Here is a 17,430-nt window from a genome sequence, read left to right on the forward strand (position 1 = left end):
CAACTGAAAGTGATAGTCCCTCTTGCTCATATATATAGATTTAGAAATGATTATAATGCAATAAATTAGTTTTAAATTAGTTCAATGTTTTAAACGTCACTAGGTGCAGAGACAGAAAGCCGCAAAATGGCAATTAAATCAGCTTCAATCAAATACCCATACATTGACCTTTTTTTTTTTTTTTTTTTTTTTTTTTTGGTTTAGTAAAAAGGTTATAAACACAACCAAAACACCCAAAGACAAATACCAAATCACCTAATGCTTCACACTTTCATGTCGGGAATTAATATTTATTTGTTAGGAGATATAACATGTCTAGTACTTTTTGGATCCATCAAATTTATTTATTTATTTTTTTTTTGTACTTTATTTTCCTTGCATGAAATAGACAAAGTAAAATACTTGTCTGGAAAAAGAAAAAGAAAAAGAAAAGAATTTGTAGTAAATTCATGAAATTTGTAGCTGGACTTTTATTATAATTGTTTGAATTGCAGTAATTTCTTTTGCATCTAAATTCTGACTTAAGAGGTTTAAATGAATTGAGCCTATTTTTTGGATTTAACAACGAAGTTATACTACACAGCCACACATATATATTTTAAACTACTTTACTAATACAATTATAGTAAAGCAAACAAAGTGGCATATAATTATATATCAGTATCATATACATCGAGATGGTCCGCGAAAGCAGCAAATCTTTCTTAAAATATTTGGTGCTTCTTTCCCTTTTGAAAAGCTTGAATAAGTGTCGGTAACGAAGAGGGTGAGATAAGAGAGATAAACTCCCCCAAGACGGCTCCTGAAAACCCACCAAAGAATTTAGTCCTCAAGTCATTATTATGATGGATTTTTGGATAAGGTAAAGGTTTATGTTAGTGAACTAAAATAGTAACAGAGCTTTGCTTTTTTATTCTTCTTTTTTTTTATTTTTTTTATTCAAACTCAAAGCTGATAAAAGCCTCAACACCATTATTTGTTTACTGAGATGGGAAAGGAATAGGTCCAAGCCATTTGATTGATTATAATTATGCTAGTAAAGCCAAATATGAATCTTTCTTCTTTCTTTCATTTTTTTTTTTCCTCAAACATATAGAACCAAATAAAGTATACTATGTAATATATATATATATATATTACTTCTAGCGGGCAACACTTTCTATTTTTTTCTTAATATATATATATATATATAAAAGATCTTTTTATTATGTGAATGTTAAAAAATTAATAATTTAAAAATATATATTATCAATACTATTGCACAAAAATAATAATTTCTGTCTCTTAAAACATCTACAACGTAAAAATATATCAATACCTCCACCGTAAAGTTTCCATGTGTATATATATATACACACATATACATACTTGTAATAGTTCTTCTTAATATTTTCGTTGATTACAAAGTGCCACTGGGAATAGAAAGCGAAAAGCAAGGACAAATTTACTGACATACCCTAATCTGAAAGTATTTTTCCTCAACAAAACAAAGGGTAGTGTTGGGTTTTCAAATTGAAGCGGGCCTTGTTTGGCCATAAATCATTGTCCTTTTGTCCTCAACAGTTTTTATTATTTCCACACTAATAATAATAAAAGAAAAGTCCAAAATGAAGTAAAAAAGGAATAGAAGAATATTCCTAGTATAACAACCTTACATTCTGAGTAAAGATTATGTTTATCTTTAGTTAACAATAATTATATAATAAGAAAAGTGAGATTAATCTGGTTTTAAAGTATTTAAATTGATAAATTTTATTCCATTATTTTTGTATATAGATTTGTTGTGGTAGATTTAGTCAGTTTTGACAGTTGGTGGTGCTATGCCAATTTGTTTTCTCTCTGAAAGTCTAAACTGTTCCTTTCAGACAATTCTTTTTTAATTAGTAAACGTGTTTTAGCTACTGAGTCTCCCCATTTTCTTCATTGTTTTCAACGAAATAAAAACTGGGTTTTCAGCGGAACAAGAATTCACCAAACCAGGAGTTGAATGTTTTACTAATAGTCAACTCATCCGTGGACTTCACAGCTTTCTTGGACTCGGGGTAACAAATATAATGTGCTGGTAAACTTTTAATCCTAGTGCATATTATATATATATATATATATTTTTTTTTTTTTTCAATTTTTTTTTTTTTTTTTGGCTAAGACAGATTCTGTGGGCTAAAATAATAAATTAATAATAAAATGGTAATATTTTGGGGGAGTTAAAATGGAGGGCTGTGCTTGACGAATACCCCACATGAAGTTAGGGTCTTACAGCTGCAGATACCTTCCCCCATAATGTGGATTTCTCATGTTGGGTGTCTTGTAGAGTGCTTCGGAGAGAGTACATAAAGTCTGCCACAAACTCATTTTTCTTCGGCTTTTTTCCTGCCTACATTGCCGTGTATGTTAGAGTTTTGGAGAGCCTAAAAAATGGATTCTTGGAGTTCAAGTTGAGTGAAAATTCAGTCATTTCCTGGTTGTGTTCTCAAATGGTTTTTGGCCACTTCTCAATTTTCAGATCCGGGTCTTGAGAAACAACTCTTGGGTATTTGGAGGTTTTTGATTCGTTTGAGTTGTTGCCAAGTTTTTGGGCTGCTGTTTATTTATTTATTTATTATTATTTTTTCTCTGTGTGAGAAAAATGGCTCCAAGACTGGATTTTTCTAATTTGTGGGGAAAGGATAACAGGAAAGGAACACCAGTGGTAGTGACAATGGAGAATTCAAACTTCTCAGTGGTGGAGATTAACGGTCCCGATGGTGCATTCCGGCCGGTTGAGAAAAGCCGAGGTAAGAATGCCAAGCAAGTCACATGGGTTTTGCTTCTCAAGGCTCATCGAGCTGTGGGTTGCATAGCTTGGCTAGCCTCTGTCCTTTGGGCATTGCTTGGTACCATTAAGAAGCGGTTAATCTATGGCCAAGGTGTAGCTGTGGACAGTGAGAGGTTGGGAAAGGGAAAGTTACTGTTTAGGGTTATTAGAGTGTTCTTGGTAACTTCCTTGGCCGTTCTGGCTTTTGAGGTGGTTGCTTATTTCAAAGGTTGGCATTATTTTCAGAATCCCAATTTGCATATTCCTAGGCCTTCCGAACTGCAAGGCTGGCTTCACTCGGTCTATGTTGCTTGGTTAACATGTCGGGCTGATTATATTGCACCCCCTATTCAAGCACTCTCTAAGTTTTGTGTTGTTCTTTTCCTTATCCAGTCTGCAGATCGTACTATACTTTGCTTAGGTTGCTTCTGGATAAAATTTAAGAAGATCAAGCCCAAGATTAATGGGGATCTTTTCAAAACGGATGATCTTGAGAAATCAGGCTATGAGTACCCCATGGTTCTTGTTCAAATCCCAATGTGTAACGAGAAAGAGGTAATTTTTGAGCTCTATCTCCTCCTTTGTTCTGCTTAAACTTACACTTGCTTTTGTTACTTTGATTTCTTAAGTTGGTATCTATTACTTCTGGTTAGAAGTAATTTCTGTACAAGGGACTTTTTTTATTTTTATTTTTTTATTTGTTTCTGAACTAGTTTGCATTCGGATTTCATGAAATTGGGAAGTCGTTGATATGACAAAGTTCTCCTTTAATTATTGCAACAAATTCCATCAAAATAATGTGAAAATCAAGTTTTGATATTTAAGATTTGTGTAAATAGTCCAGATATTTAAGATTTGTGTAAATAGTCCAGGGGTCATTACAGGGTTAAAGTTACAACTGGTGATTGAATTTTCTACTAAAAGTGAATAATGACTTTTCTGCTTACAAAATTTTAGTCTTTGTCAAACACTGTTTAAAGTGATTCAAATTGTTAGGCTCCTGTATCTAGATCTGTTATGTGGCTAAAAAAGTGGAATAGATAAGTTCACTTTTTAATCATAAGTAACATTCCACTACACGGTAATTCTTCAAACTCATAATGAAGCTGAAATATTTTGTCCACTGGCCTCTGTAGGTCTACGAGCAATCTATCTCAGCAGTATGTCAAATTGATTGGCCAAGGGATCGTTTACTAATTCAAGTTCTTGATGATTCTAATGATGAGAGCATCCAATGGTTAATTCAGGCAGAGGTTGCTCGGTGGAGCCAAAAGGGTGTCAACATAATCTATCGGCATCGTGTAGTTAGAACTGGTTACAAAGCTGGGAATCTAAAGTCTGCAATGGGTTGTGATTATATTAAGGGCTATGAATTTGTTGCAATCTTCGATGCAGATTTCCAACCAAATCCAGATTTTCTTAAGCAAACGGTGCCTCATTTCAAGGTGGAGAATAACAAATGGCATACTTTTTTTGTCATGAATGTTCGATTGAAGTGTTTTTGAGGAATTTAATTCCTGTATCTTTTACCTTTGTTACAGGATAATCCTGAACTAGGACTTGTTCAGGCTAGATGGGCCTTTGTGAACAAGGATGAGAACTTGTTAACTCGTCTCCAAAACATTAATTTGTGTTTCCACTTTGAGGTGGAACAGCAGGTTAATGGGGTGTTCCTTAATTTCTTTGGTTTTAATGGAACAGCTGGTGTTTGGAGAATTAAAGCCCTTGAAGATTCTGGAGGCTGGCTGGAAAGAACAACTGTAGAAGATATGGATATAGCAGTCAGGGCCCATCTCAATGGTTGGAAATTCATCTTCCTTAACAATGTAAAGGTAATATCGGACTTCTTCCTTCCACTAATCTGGCCATCCCATTTCAAATCGCTTATGTAGAAGGTAGCCATATGGAACTACTAACGTCATATAAATGTTTTTGTTGGAAAAAGAAAAAAGGACTGAGTGACTAAAGTAAAATCATGGTTTGGAAAGAGGCATTTTCATTTAGGAATTTCTTACTCTATAGAACATTATTATAACTGGGTTTTTTGCTTTGACGCAGACTACACTCAAATGATTCGAGATTTTTCTAATTCTATATGTAAATTATCTCCCTGGATTTCCTTTGGAATTATGTTTCTAAGATCAAAATCTACATGACCTTCAGGTGCTTTGTGAACTTCCCGAGTCTTATGAAGCTTACAGGAAACAACAGCATCGTTGGCACTCTGGTCCTATGCAACTGTTTAGATTGTGTCTTCCAGCAATTATAACTTCTAAGGTACATTTGATCTCAACTTGATTCTTGGTTATTACCAATTTACAATCTCGACTAAATGTCTTGAAATCCTCATAACAATGCAGATAGCAGCATGGAAGAAAACAAACTTGATATTGCTGTTCTTTCTATTGAGGAAACTTATCCTTCCTTTCTATTCCTTCACATTGTTCTGCATAATTGTTCCAATAAGCATGTTTGTTCCAGAGGCCGAGCTACCTTTGTGGGTCATCTGTTATGTTCCCGTTTTTATGTCATTCCTCAACATTCTTCCAGCTCCAAAATCCTTGCCTTTTGTAGTTCCTTACCTCCTATTCGAAAACACAATGTCTGTTACCAAATTCAATGCAATGATCTCTGGACTCTTCCAGTTGGGTAGCTCTTATGAATGGGTTGTAACAAAGAAGGCCGGGAGGTCATCAGAATCAGACTTACTATCAGCTGCTGAAAGGGAATCAAAGACAATGAATCAGTTACAAATCCAGAGAGGAGTTTCCGAGAGTGAACTTTCTGAATTGAACAGACTCAACGAACAGAAAGAAGAAACACCAGCACCCGATAAGAAAGTTAACAAGATGTATAAGAAAGAACTTGCTTTGGCATTCCTCCTCCTCACAGCTGCTGTCAGGAGCCTCTTATCTGCACAAGGAGTCCATTTCTACTTCTTACTCTTCCAAGGGGTCACCTTCCTCCTTGTGGGTCTCGATCTAATTGGCGAGCAGATGAGCTAAGAATGCATGCATGGCTGCAAGTAAAATAAGAATGCATGCATTGCTGCAAGTAAAATAAGCCCTCATTTGCCTTTGAAAATACCAGTGCAGGCATACCCTCCAATTCAATTACATGAATTACTTATATAGCCCATAGTTCCATTTGAATGGATAGGAACTTACTCTATTAATGGTTCGCTCCCAATACCATATCCTTCTGTTTTTTACCTCATATTTTTTCATCCCTATAAAAGGGCAGTGGTCATTGATCTTTTCCGTAGGTATTAAACTGTCCTAGGTTGCTATATATAGGTTGGAGTGGAATATTTATTTTCGTTCCTTTTCATTATATTCCTTGTAGCTATTATCGATTCTTACTTGGTTGTGATTTGGCATTTCAGATTCAGAAAGCCAAATATTGTAATTGTAAAACCCAAAAAAGAGGTTTGAGAGTGGAGTGTAAGGGTGATGATCTTGCCTAATGTTCTGTTTTTTTTATTATTTTTGTTTTTTGGGGTTGTAGGTTCCTTCTTCATAGTAAGTGAGACATGTAGAACATTTTTCTGTACATTTATTCTCTATCAGCCAGCAAAGCAAATAATCTCTCTCTCTCTCTCTGAATTGTCCCATTGGCTTTTGCTTTTTAAAAATATTAAATTTCGTGGCACATTTTACTTATGTTGGATGCAATATCAAAAGTGTCGGCAGGCAAAACGAGTGGAACCAGATCAGCATTAAGGGAAATGGAAATGGAAATGACTGCAAGTTTCTGGTTGGAATACTCTCTCTCTCTCTCTCTCTCCCATTTGAGTTTATAGGTGGGTTTGCTTTTGTGGAGGGGCCAGAGATATTATGTGGCCATATGCTGATTCTGGATTTTATAGATTTTGGCAAGGTTTTAGGGTGTTTGATTATGGGCAATTGTTTACTCATTTTCCTTGACCAAGCCAGCTTTGGTCCACTGCATTAAATTTTGGAAGGTATTTGGCTTCTTAAAGAAAATCTTTGATTTGACAGGCTAACCGTTGGATTCTTGTAATCTCGTTCATTTTGTTTCTTTTTTTTTTTCTTTGTTTTCTTTTTGCCGAGGGCAATAAATTCAGAGAGTTTGCCATTGAAATTGTGTATCACACTTTATTTTATTTTCCTATGGATAAACATCCATAAATTGAGGGGGCTGAATTTCATGACTCATATTGGGTAATAGAATTGAATAAAAGATTAGTTCTTCTTCTTTTTTAGACAACCTGTCTTTGGTTTGAATCCTAACATATTCAAGATCATATTCTTTATTAATGGGGAAAAAAAAAAAAAAAAAAAAGAAGCCAAATCAGAATTACAATAAAAAGGAAAAGTCTATAAGCACGGGTTTCATAAGGAAGATAACCAAAAAAACATAAGAAATCCTTTTCTCATGTAGTAGGAAAAGGTTGTGTTTGAGCAAGATGTCATTGTATTTGCATGTAACAATGGAAATGAGTGGGTTGCGTTCCAACTTTTTTGTTGTAAAAAAGGTATTGGATGTTTTTCTTTTTTTTATATAAAAATGTAAAAGTTGTGTCGGCAGGCTTTTCTCTCTTCTTGTGTTTTATAATATGCGCATAGAATTCTGATCTAAAAATATAAATAATTAATTCTTATTGTCTACATATAATATACTATATTTTCGTTCTTTCGTATATGAAATATCTAAACAAATACAAACAGAATCTGGACTCAATTTCCAATTTATTAAAAAAAAAAGGGCTATACAAATATTGGGAACAAATGGTTCACTTGTAATTAAGAAAGTAGGCATAACATTTATTGTTGAATTTGTTGAGCATCTACTACTAATAAATTTGACATTTGATATCCCTTATATTATGGTATAATTATCAAATAATCTATTAGTGAGCATCTTTCAAACTAAAATTTTGTTTAACCCTGGCCCCATACATTAATTAAATACAAGTCCTTGCTCTACTTAAAGTCTTAAACTACTTAATAAAACTTTATAATAAAAATACGTTGTACATGCATAAAGAAAAAACAAATAATAATAAAAACATTATACGAATTTTGCAACACCTTATCTTTTGGGATAGTTACCATAGAATTATTAGAAATTAAAACTGACTCTGACAAAACAACTTGAAAAAAAAATAAAAACAATTTGATTGAAGTTGGACTGGGGTCAAAAAAATGTTTGTTCAAATGAGCCCGGGCCCACCAGACACCAAGGCTTTGGCCATGCGCCGCCGCCACCACCACCCTGCTGCTGCTGCTACCGGCTAACAAGCGCCACACCATGGGCGCACACTCAGAGAGCCGCCTACACGTGGCGTTACCTCACTCTCTCTTTACGGGGCTACCGTCGCCCACTCCTCTCTCCTCTCCTCCACGTCGGACCAGTTTCTTCCCTGAACTGGAGGCCCGCTAACGGCCTGAGGAATTTTATGCTCCAGAGCCAGCAAGGGTGGGCTTTATATAGTAGACCCAAGCCCAGGTGTCCAGAAAGCTCATTTGGACAAACATTTTAATGCCCTCGCTCGAGTCACAGGCTATCGCTACCCAGCCCGGCGCCAGTGCGGCTCTAGACCAGTTTTATGAGTTGCTCATTGAGCCTTGTTTTTGCCGATGTGGGATTTGCCAATACTGCACTTAACTTGAAACCAAGTAAAAAAGGGCCAACTCAGTTTTATACAGTGCTCTATGACACTTTAGAATGATGGCTTCGTTCGTGCTCTTAATGTACTTTTAAACTATTGAATAGGATTTTACTTTAATTAATTAATTAATTCATATCGTACACACATATATATATATATATATATATATCAGTTTTAAGTATTCTTCGATCATTCACCAAAAAAAAAAAAATGGTATTCTTCGATCCTTATGGACGTTGTATAGTTTAGCAAAAGTTTTGTAAGTGTTCATTATCGGGCTCCATTGAAAAGTCTGGTTTCCATTGAAGGAGGTGGCAGCAGAATTCATATATTTGCTTTATGACACCAAATCGCAAATCCATCTAGTTTACCTTTGAAAATGTGCATCACACTTTTTCTTTCTTTTTTTTTTTTTTTCCCAAACAAAAATAGATTAAAAATTTCAGGATGGTCAATGGAATCCAATTGCAAACGAAAATTGTTGTCAAACTTGAAGATCCGTGGACAAGAGAATCCATAAACTGAGGTGGGTGAATTTTGTAGAAGAGGTTGTGGATCTTTGTCTTTTTATAAACATGTAAAATTTGTAACAAAAATTTGGACAATAGATATGGGTCTTATGGAAAATTTGTTGAGCATATACCACTAATAAATTTCACGTTTGACACCTCTTACATTTATTAAGCTATGAATCAAATAATCTATTAATTAATATCTTTTAAACTAATTATTAATTAAACTTTTTTTTTTCAATAAAATTCTTCAAAATTTAGAAATCGTATTATTTAGAGGATGATTAGGAGGCATTAGGTAATTGCAAACATTGATTAAATACAAATCCTGGTATTTCGTAAATTACGTATACATAACATATGCTCTTAAGCTTGCTAAAATTAACTAGATTTAGGCTGGGCTGAGAACAAAAGCACCAGAGACATGGCTTGCGGACGTAGAAAGCCTCCGACATGGGGCTAAAACTCTCTCTCTAGGCCATTTTATTGAGGAGCCAAGGCGACCCATATTGCCTTAGTTGGACCCCATCGTTCTACCATCTTAATGCCCTCGCTTGAGTCACAGGCTATTGCTACTTGGCCCAGCGATCACTCCCCTCCTTTAACGATTTTATGAGTTGCTCCTTCAGCTTCGTCCTTGGCGATTTACAAAGCTACTATTTGCCGTACATATAATTCCATAAAATGTAGAACTCAATTTTATGCTGTTGTATGATACTTCAATGATGGGTTGCACTCTTTAAACTATTATATAAGATTTACTTTCATTAACAACATATTTTATATATATATATATATATATATAGGAGGATCATACAATATTCTGCAACCAAAGCTTGATTACCGTTTAAACCGTGGCATTGCAAGAGAATCATTTATTCTCTACCCTTTTAGACACATTTTTTGGAATCTCTACATATCAATTTTTTTTTTTTTTTTTTTTTTTAAGTATTCTTCAGACACCTATAGTCATGGAGGTTGTCTGGTTTTAGCAAAAAGTTTTGAAAGTATTATTCATCATCAGGCTCCATTGTAAAGTCTGGCTCTTCAGGCTTCTGCAACTTGGGCATTTCAGCATCCTTAATCTTCTGAGCTCCTCTCCTCGTGTTTGCTGCAAACATTGAAGCTAATATTGTGACACCGAGGTTCTGTTTTGGTTGTGAGGAAGGCGAAGAATTCGTATCTTCGACTTCCTCTTCTCGTTCCATTTCACCAGGTACTTGCAGATCAAGAGTGTAAGAGGACTCCGTCATGCTAAGGATCTTTGCCATCATTCTCTTCTTGTATCGTCGCCAAGCAGCCTGAATGAAGCAGGCAGCCCAAGTCCTCCAATGGTAAGAGTAGAAACGGAAGGTATGCTGCAGCTTCTTGCTATGGAGCCGCCTAAACTGATTGGCAACGAATTTGAGATCTTCTGCTCGGAGTGCAAATGCTTCCACTTCATCAAGGGATCTTACTGTTCTTGTGGAAGAAGGCAAGTTGAGTGTAGATTTCGGAACCAGAGCCCATGCAAGTAGCTCTTCTCCACAGAAGTCTCCAGGCCTCAGTGTAATTGAGTTGAAGAAGCCTGTTCGACCTCCATTTGTTGTCGAGCTCTCTAGCTTCCCTCGGATGATAAAAAGCATCTCTGTTACAGGATCACCTTCACGAACTATGTAAGCTCCTTGAGTACTTAAGGAGGATACCAAACGCTCACATATGGCATCAAGTAATTGATCATCCATTTGCGCGAAAAAGGGGACCTGCAATTGGCAATATAGTTTTATACTCAAAATTATGAGTGTTATTAAGAAAGAACTGATATTGGCTACAACAAAAATGCCAGATTATCTTTAACATCAGCTTATTGCAGATTAGGATTTAACAGCTCCAATCAAAAAACCTTGTTACACAACCAACTTTGTTGCTCATTTTTACACTTTGTGCCTCTGATGAATTTTAAGTTCTTCCAAGAGTCAAATTCCATGCCATCAAAATGTTGTTTTTATAGCTGATTTTAGTTATTAATTGTTTTCAATTTTAAATAATTTCTTACAATTAATTGATAAATTGTAACTGTGGATATGAGACACATCATGGAAAGGTGATTAAATGGGGAGATATTAGTCAAAAAGATTATCAGAGAAAGAAATTACACGTCTAACAAGGTCCAAGCATAGGTGGCGTTGGATGTCTCGACGAAGATCTGTTGGTAATCCACGTAAGATTGATTCTTCATCAACTCCCCGAGTTGCAAGCCACTTATATTGAACAAAACGCCTTACACGTTCTCGAAGCTTTTGAGGGAGTTGACGATGTTGCATCCACTCCTCGGTATCTCGACGCTTGAGCCTCCATTCCTCAAGTCTCACAGTGATGGATTGCAAATAAGTCTGCACTAAATGTAACATATCTAAGTGATGAGAAATATTTGAATATTTAACAAGAAGAAAGGGACCAAAAGGCACAAAAGAATAATAAAGGCCAAAAAACAAATAAATAAATAAATAGAAGATAGAGATAAGGAAGAGCTAGTTTACCAGTATATATGCTTATTTCACTCTTGACACAATGACATTTTTTTAAGGGTGGGACATGATTTAAATTTAATAGGAGAAGTTTCTATCAGTATTATTATATCAGCATGAGAGATGTCCAAGCAGAATAAAATTACAGCATAATCTATGAAAGAAAGCAAAAGGCTTCAATCAACTATAATTTATACAATTGAGAACAGAGAAAACAAGTTTAAATCTTCCAGCATACCTGCATGTTTCCTATCAAGTGAGCAAACAAAACCAGACCCAAAATGGCAATGAGTATGGCAAAAGAAGTCTCCCCAATAAATGTGCTTGTGGCCAAACTCTGTCCATACGAACTGCAAAATTTTATAGAGGAAAGAGATGTATCAGAATTGCAAGTAAATAGCCAATCGGTAAGCTACTACTTCTACTAATTATTCAAATGAAGTAGGAGAAAATGAAATCACTATCCAACAAAGAACATATGTAATAAAAGATATAAATTTCCCAGCTCTTAGTAATATAAAGTAATATTTTACTTCCTAATGCCAATTACTATCTACATCATCAATTAACACTAAGCAGTTCTAAGCTAAAAAGCAGATAACAAACACCTGCTGTGAAAAATAAATAAATAAATAAACTGATAACATCGCAGGCCTGCTTGACCCTTCACTAGTATAGTATCAATGATGAGGAAATCAATCATAAACCAATTGTCCATACAAATGATGTAGCACTTTTGCAAATTATACCTCAAGTTCTGTAAGCCCCACCAAAGGCAATAGAAATATTTCTCGATGAACTCCGATGAGACGACATTATTGGTCACTGCATTTTCAAATATGCCATAGTTGAAAATGGTAGAATCTCCCGGAGTGCAGCTACTAAAGACAGAAGTACCATTTATCCATTTCTGGCGATCACCATCATCTAAAGTATCACAATTCAAGTACTTAGCAAAACATCTCACAGGGCTGAGTTCCTTTCTGCATATAGATTTCCAGCATGTTGCATACCGTTCTACCGAAAGCAAATACCATGATGCTCCTAAGACCTAAAAGAAGAAGTTGAATAACTCAAGTACTTATCTTTGCTTATTGAAGCATGTAGAGTCTCAACAGAACTGCATACACATTCAAAGCACATCTATAAAGGAATATATAACAATTAGTTGCATCAGATTGTGAGTAAGATAAAGTTACATACATGACTAGCCAACATGTAAAGTAGGAGATTATATGCAGCCCCAGCCCACGCAGTCTTTGTGACAACACCAGTGGCTTTGATAATCTCTGAACTTAATGGAAATATGAGATATAATCTAGGCACATATTGGAGCAGAACAATAAGAACAAGGGCATTGTTGGCATGATCAGAATGTGAGCTTCTGATTGCAGGCATAGTAAACCATATCAGAATCTGCACATAGGAAAACAAGCTTCTTTTACTACTAATTCAGCTTCATAAACTGATAGAGTAACCCAAAGAAAAAAAAAGAAAAAAAAAGAAAAGGCCTATTATAGAATGCAAAATGTAAAAACATGGTGATTTTTATTAGAAACCTATCTCTGTGTTGTGATATGAAAAGATTTTATCAATGACTTTTTAGGCCAGTGTAAAACCATATAATAAAAACTAAAATTAATTGAATATGTATAAAATAAATAAATAAATAAATAAAAAATACCTGAGGAAGAGGCAGTGCAGCTATGAGATCTATGAAGAAATCTGATCTCAAATACCTCCTTGCAATCAATTTTGGATCCATAACAAGTTCACCTTTCCCAAAAACTCTTGAACTTGGAGAGACATAGGCTGTCCTAAACTTTATGACCATGTGCAACAAATAGAAAACATCGGCAAGAGTTCGAAAACAAGTCACCACAATTCTCAAATTCAAATCAGTTTCCAAACACGATGTGGTACCAAAATTTTGTACCGATGGAAGGTAGAAAAACAATGGGTCAAGGAAGAGGGCTACTAAGCAAAAGATGAGAAAAACCCGGTTCCATTGCAAGAAAATATCACTTCCCGGATCAAGAATTCTCTGCTGCCATCGCTCATGGTTTTCTTGGAAAACCTTAACCTTCACAAATTTGACAATATTGATACTGTTCCCATCAACAACACCACCTCCTTCTGTTTTCAACAAAGTTGGCCCTGATACTTTATAAACCGGCAATGGCTTTTCCAGATGCTGCTGGGTTTCGTTTGTCATCCAAGTAAAATGAGGATCTGTTCTCCCATCATGGTAAAACCTATGAATTTTGAAAAAATCAGTAAGCAAATTGAAAATGAACAAAAATACAGAAGGTAAAGTAGAGGAATTACCTGACCAGCTTCTCTGCTTTCTTCAACTCCATGATTGTAGTTTTACATATAATGATTCACTAAGTCAACAAAACCAACTTAGATGATGGGAAAGAGTAAACAAATGGGTTGTGTTAAAAAAGCAACTTTCTGAATTTCCCATTTTTGGCTAACAAGGTCTTCACTTCACTGAAAAATCACTTCTTAAAAAGATGAATCCAGCTTGAAGCTCAAAAATAAATCACTTCTTAAAGAGATGAATCCAGCTTGCTTGAAGCTAAAAAATAAATCACTTCTTGAAGAGATGAATCCAGCTTGAAGCTCAAAAATATTAAGGAAAAGAAAAAGCAAAAAAGAGAGTTTCAGAGCACAAAAGTTTAGGAAAAATTTTGGAAATGAAAGGTTGGGTGTGTTTCAGCTGGAAGAAGGATGAAACTTGGGGAAGAACGATATAACTTTTGTCTCTATGTGTTTTGACTTTGCTCTAAGAATTCCACCAAAAAAACCATCAGCTAAAACATGGAAAACAAAACACAGCTCAGATAGTTATTTTATGCATGCTGAATTAAGGGGGAGAGAGAAAAGAGGACGTGATGGCCATGAAACAAAATATTTATTAAATGGGCAAAAGAAAGATTGATTGGAGCAGAAACCAAGAAAGAAAATTTCTTTTCCTATGACTGCAAGATGTCTCACTTGAATTTTGCTTCAAGCAGTATTTTATTTATTTATTTATTTTGATATTGGTTGAACAGGGAGGCACGATCCGTTATTCAAACAAAATATGGGTCCTACAAGGTGGGACCTTGCTGTTTTACTGAGGTGGCAGAACCATGATCTGCCATGTCAGCAACACAATAGTAGAAGTCCAAATCCCAAAAGATTGCCTTACCGCCGGTTGGTCCATATGGCTAGCTCTTAATATTCAATTATATTTTACTTAAAAAGAAAAAAAGGAAAAAAGAAGAACAAATACACAGCATCACAATTTTATTAAAAAATTTAGTGGAAAATGAACACTAAACAAGTAAAATAGTCGATGGTCTTTTCAAATTAGAGTAACACTTACTAAGAAATTAGACCAGGAAGGAAGATATTAGATAGCGACTGAAAGCCATGGCTTGGCTATCATCATTTAAAAAGTGAGAGAAAACAACACACAGCTGAATGCGATGGGCAAAGGCCACATGCTTCATTTATTTATTTATTTATTTTTTTGCTTCAACCAGCCCATACTTTTCAATGTATAGGTCCGGAGAGATAAAATATTACCATATTCATAACAAACACACCCAAATGCACTTCTGCTACTCTTATTTATTAATCCCAGCTCTCTGACTATATATCAATACCTTTCCATACCTATTTAAATTGCTTTGTGCCACTTATTTCACTTTTATACCAACAATTCTAAACCAATTGTTTTTTTTTTTTAATTAAATTTTTACGTTGAAACCATTAGTTATTGTGAAAGCTAAAGTTGTAAGTTGTAACCTAACTGATCATTTGATTATTTCTCTTTACCTTATTCTTGGATTCTAAATTCAATACTAAAAGAAAATAAAGATATTTATTTTTCAGATTATGATACAAACTTACTTCTTTTTTATAATTTTCCTAAACAATAATGCAAATCTTTCATTTTTTTTTTTTCCGACCTTTTTCTTTTGGGTCTAAGTATGGAAGACAGCATATGCCAGGTGGAGGGAGGAGAGATACATTGGGGTTTTCCATATGCATTGATATATTTATTTTTCAGATTATGATACAAACTTACTTCTTTTTTATAATTTTCCTAAACAAAATAATGCAAATCTTTAATTTTTTTTTACTTTTTTTCCGACCTTTTTCTTTTGGCTCTAAGTATGGAAGACAGCATATGCCAGGTGGAGGGAGGAGAGATACATTGGGGTTTTCCATATGCATTGATTCCAATGGAAAAATCGATTAGTCAAGGGGCATCATATGTAATAAATAAAAAACGGAAGCCTATAATCATTGCAGGCCGATACAAGTTGACCTTGGCATGTCAAGCACAAGCACTCGAAGTCCGGGACCTGCATTACATACATACTTTGCTACCGTGTGACTTGGATTGGTTCGGTTTTATATCAAAATATAATTTAATTTATATATATTAATTTTTTTAATTTACAATTTAAATTAAATTATTGAAATATTAAATTCAAACAAAATTAAATTATTTATGATCGATTTGGTTTGGATTTGTTAATCGGTTTGAAACTTACTAATTTATAAATATATAATATAAATAAAAAATTTTCAAATATAAAATATAAAAAATAAATTATAATTATCAAAATATAAAATACAATTAGAATAATACAACACAGTCTTCAATGGAAAAAAAAAATATAGCAAATGATACACATTATGCACTTATTAAATAGCAAACATTAATGTCATCGTTTCACTCATATAAAATCAAATTAAAATTATTAGAACAAATAATGTAAAATAATACATTCGGCAAAATTCATTCACTCAATAATCAATGCATAATTCCTTTTTTTTTTTTTTTAACATTAAAATTTTGATAAATCATAAGTCAATCAACATTAACGGGTTCACTAATTTTAGTTGATTCTGTAAGCTCTACAAAGATCAAAACAATTAAATTAGCAATAAATTATATTTAAACATTTATATATATGTATATATATATAAATAACAATTGGATACAAAATATGTATATATATATATATAATAGGGATGTAAAAAAATATATATATTATGGTGATGGTGATGGACTGGAGGTTGGCCACAAAGGTAAATGTTTAGTTTAGGGTTACAACTTACAATTTGATTTGGAACTTGGGATATGGGGATGTAAAAGAAAAAAAAAATAAATATATATATATATATATATATATATATATATATATATATATATATATATATATATATATATATATTAAAAATCAATATATAAAAATGGAAAAAAAATTAAAAATTAATATATAAAAATAAAAAAAATATATTCTAAAATTAATATATAAAAATAAAAAAAATAAAAAATATATAATTTTTTAATTATATAATATATTATTTGGATTTGATTGGATTTATATTTCCAATCCATAATCAATCCACTCCATACAATTTATAATATTTTGAATCCAATTCAATCCAATTAATGTAAAAATCCAATCCAAATCGTTAAAAATGGATTGGATTGGACGGATTAAACGGATTGGATTGGATTTTATCCACCTTGGAGGGGGCATTTGCACAAATAGCACCCACTATCCAGTTGCATGTGACACACGTGCAACCATTTAGGACTTGGCATGTGCCGACACCATTTTGATGATTAAGAGGCTAAACCTAATCTAATCCGCGTCTCTTCCAACTGCCATATGCGAAACCTAATAAACTACCAAAAAATAAAATATATGCAAAACCTAATAAATCAGAAATCCATGAATATACTACATATGGCACCGAAGGACATTTAATCCCCACTTTTTAGTTAATACATTTAATCCCCACTTGTTTCACAAGTTACATGCAAAATCTACAAAACAAAAATCGTTAAACCTTTTGCTGTAAATGGAGAGGCAAAGGCTTTTTTTTTTTCTTTTTTGGTCCAATTTTTTTAAAAATTGACTTGTATACTCCCATAGAGACAGGCGCCAACACCAAGGATAATGC

At 33.9% G+C, this 17,430-nt stretch overlaps 2 protein-coding genes across 2 annotated transcripts; one reads left to right on the forward strand and one right to left on the reverse strand.

Annotated features, from left to right (window-relative positions):
- The first annotated feature begins 2,182 nt into the window (after positions 1-2,182).
- On the forward strand, positions 2,183-6,399 carry LOC107429956 (probable xyloglucan glycosyltransferase 5). Its single transcript, XM_016040735.4, has 5 exons — positions 2,183-3,349; positions 3,931-4,239; positions 4,336-4,626; positions 4,958-5,071; positions 5,155-6,399. The coding sequence occupies exons 1-5, from the start codon at positions 2,627-2,629 to the stop codon at positions 5,797-5,799; spliced, it is 2,082 nt and encodes a 693-aa protein (XP_015896221.3). The 5' UTR covers positions 2,183-2,626; the 3' UTR covers positions 5,800-6,399.
- A 3,287-nt stretch (positions 6,400-9,686) lies between these two features.
- LOC107429923 (probable cyclic nucleotide-gated ion channel 14) lies at positions 9,687-15,836 on the reverse strand. The gene is made up of 7 exons (XM_016040695.4): positions 13,777-15,836; positions 13,133-13,703; positions 12,652-12,864; positions 12,198-12,499; positions 11,687-11,798; positions 11,077-11,313; positions 9,687-10,683 (listed from the first exon to the last, which is right to left on the reverse strand). Exons 1-7 carry the CDS (start codon positions 13,806-13,808, stop codon positions 9,952-9,954), a joined length of 2,199 nt encoding a protein of 732 aa, XP_015896181.2. The 5' UTR covers positions 13,809-15,836; the 3' UTR covers positions 9,687-9,951.
- Between the last annotated feature and the right edge of the window lie 1,594 nt (positions 15,837-17,430).

The sequence above is a fragment of the Ziziphus jujuba genome, chromosome 5 (genome assembly GCF_031755915.1).
Source record: "Ziziphus jujuba cultivar Dongzao chromosome 5, ASM3175591v1".
Classification (NCBI taxonomy): domain Eukaryota; kingdom Viridiplantae; phylum Streptophyta; class Magnoliopsida; order Rosales; family Rhamnaceae; genus Ziziphus; species Ziziphus jujuba.

Coding starts and splice junctions, on each gene's coding strand:
- LOC107429923 (XM_016040695.4), bottom strand. CDS start 13,808: ATGGAGTTGAAGAAAGCAGAGAAGCTGGTCAG. Junction 12,865..13,132: donor CTGCACTGCCTCTTCCTCAG/GTATTTTTTATT, acceptor TCCTATGTGCAG/ATTCTGATATGGTTTACTAT. Junction 12,500..12,651: donor TTTACATGTTGGCTAGTCAT/GTATGTAACTTT, acceptor TTCTTCTTTTAG/GTCTTAGGAGCATCATGGTA.
- LOC107429956 (XM_016040735.4), top strand. CDS start 2,627: ATGGCTCCAAGACTGGATTTTTCTAATTTGTGGGGAAAGGATAACAGG. Junction 3,350..3,930: donor CAATGTGTAACGAGAAAGAG/GTAATTTTTGAG, acceptor TGGCCTCTGTAG/GTCTACGAGCAATCTATCTC. Junction 5,072..5,154: donor CAGCAATTATAACTTCTAAG/GTACATTTGATC, acceptor ATAACAATGCAG/ATAGCAGCATGGAAGAAAAC.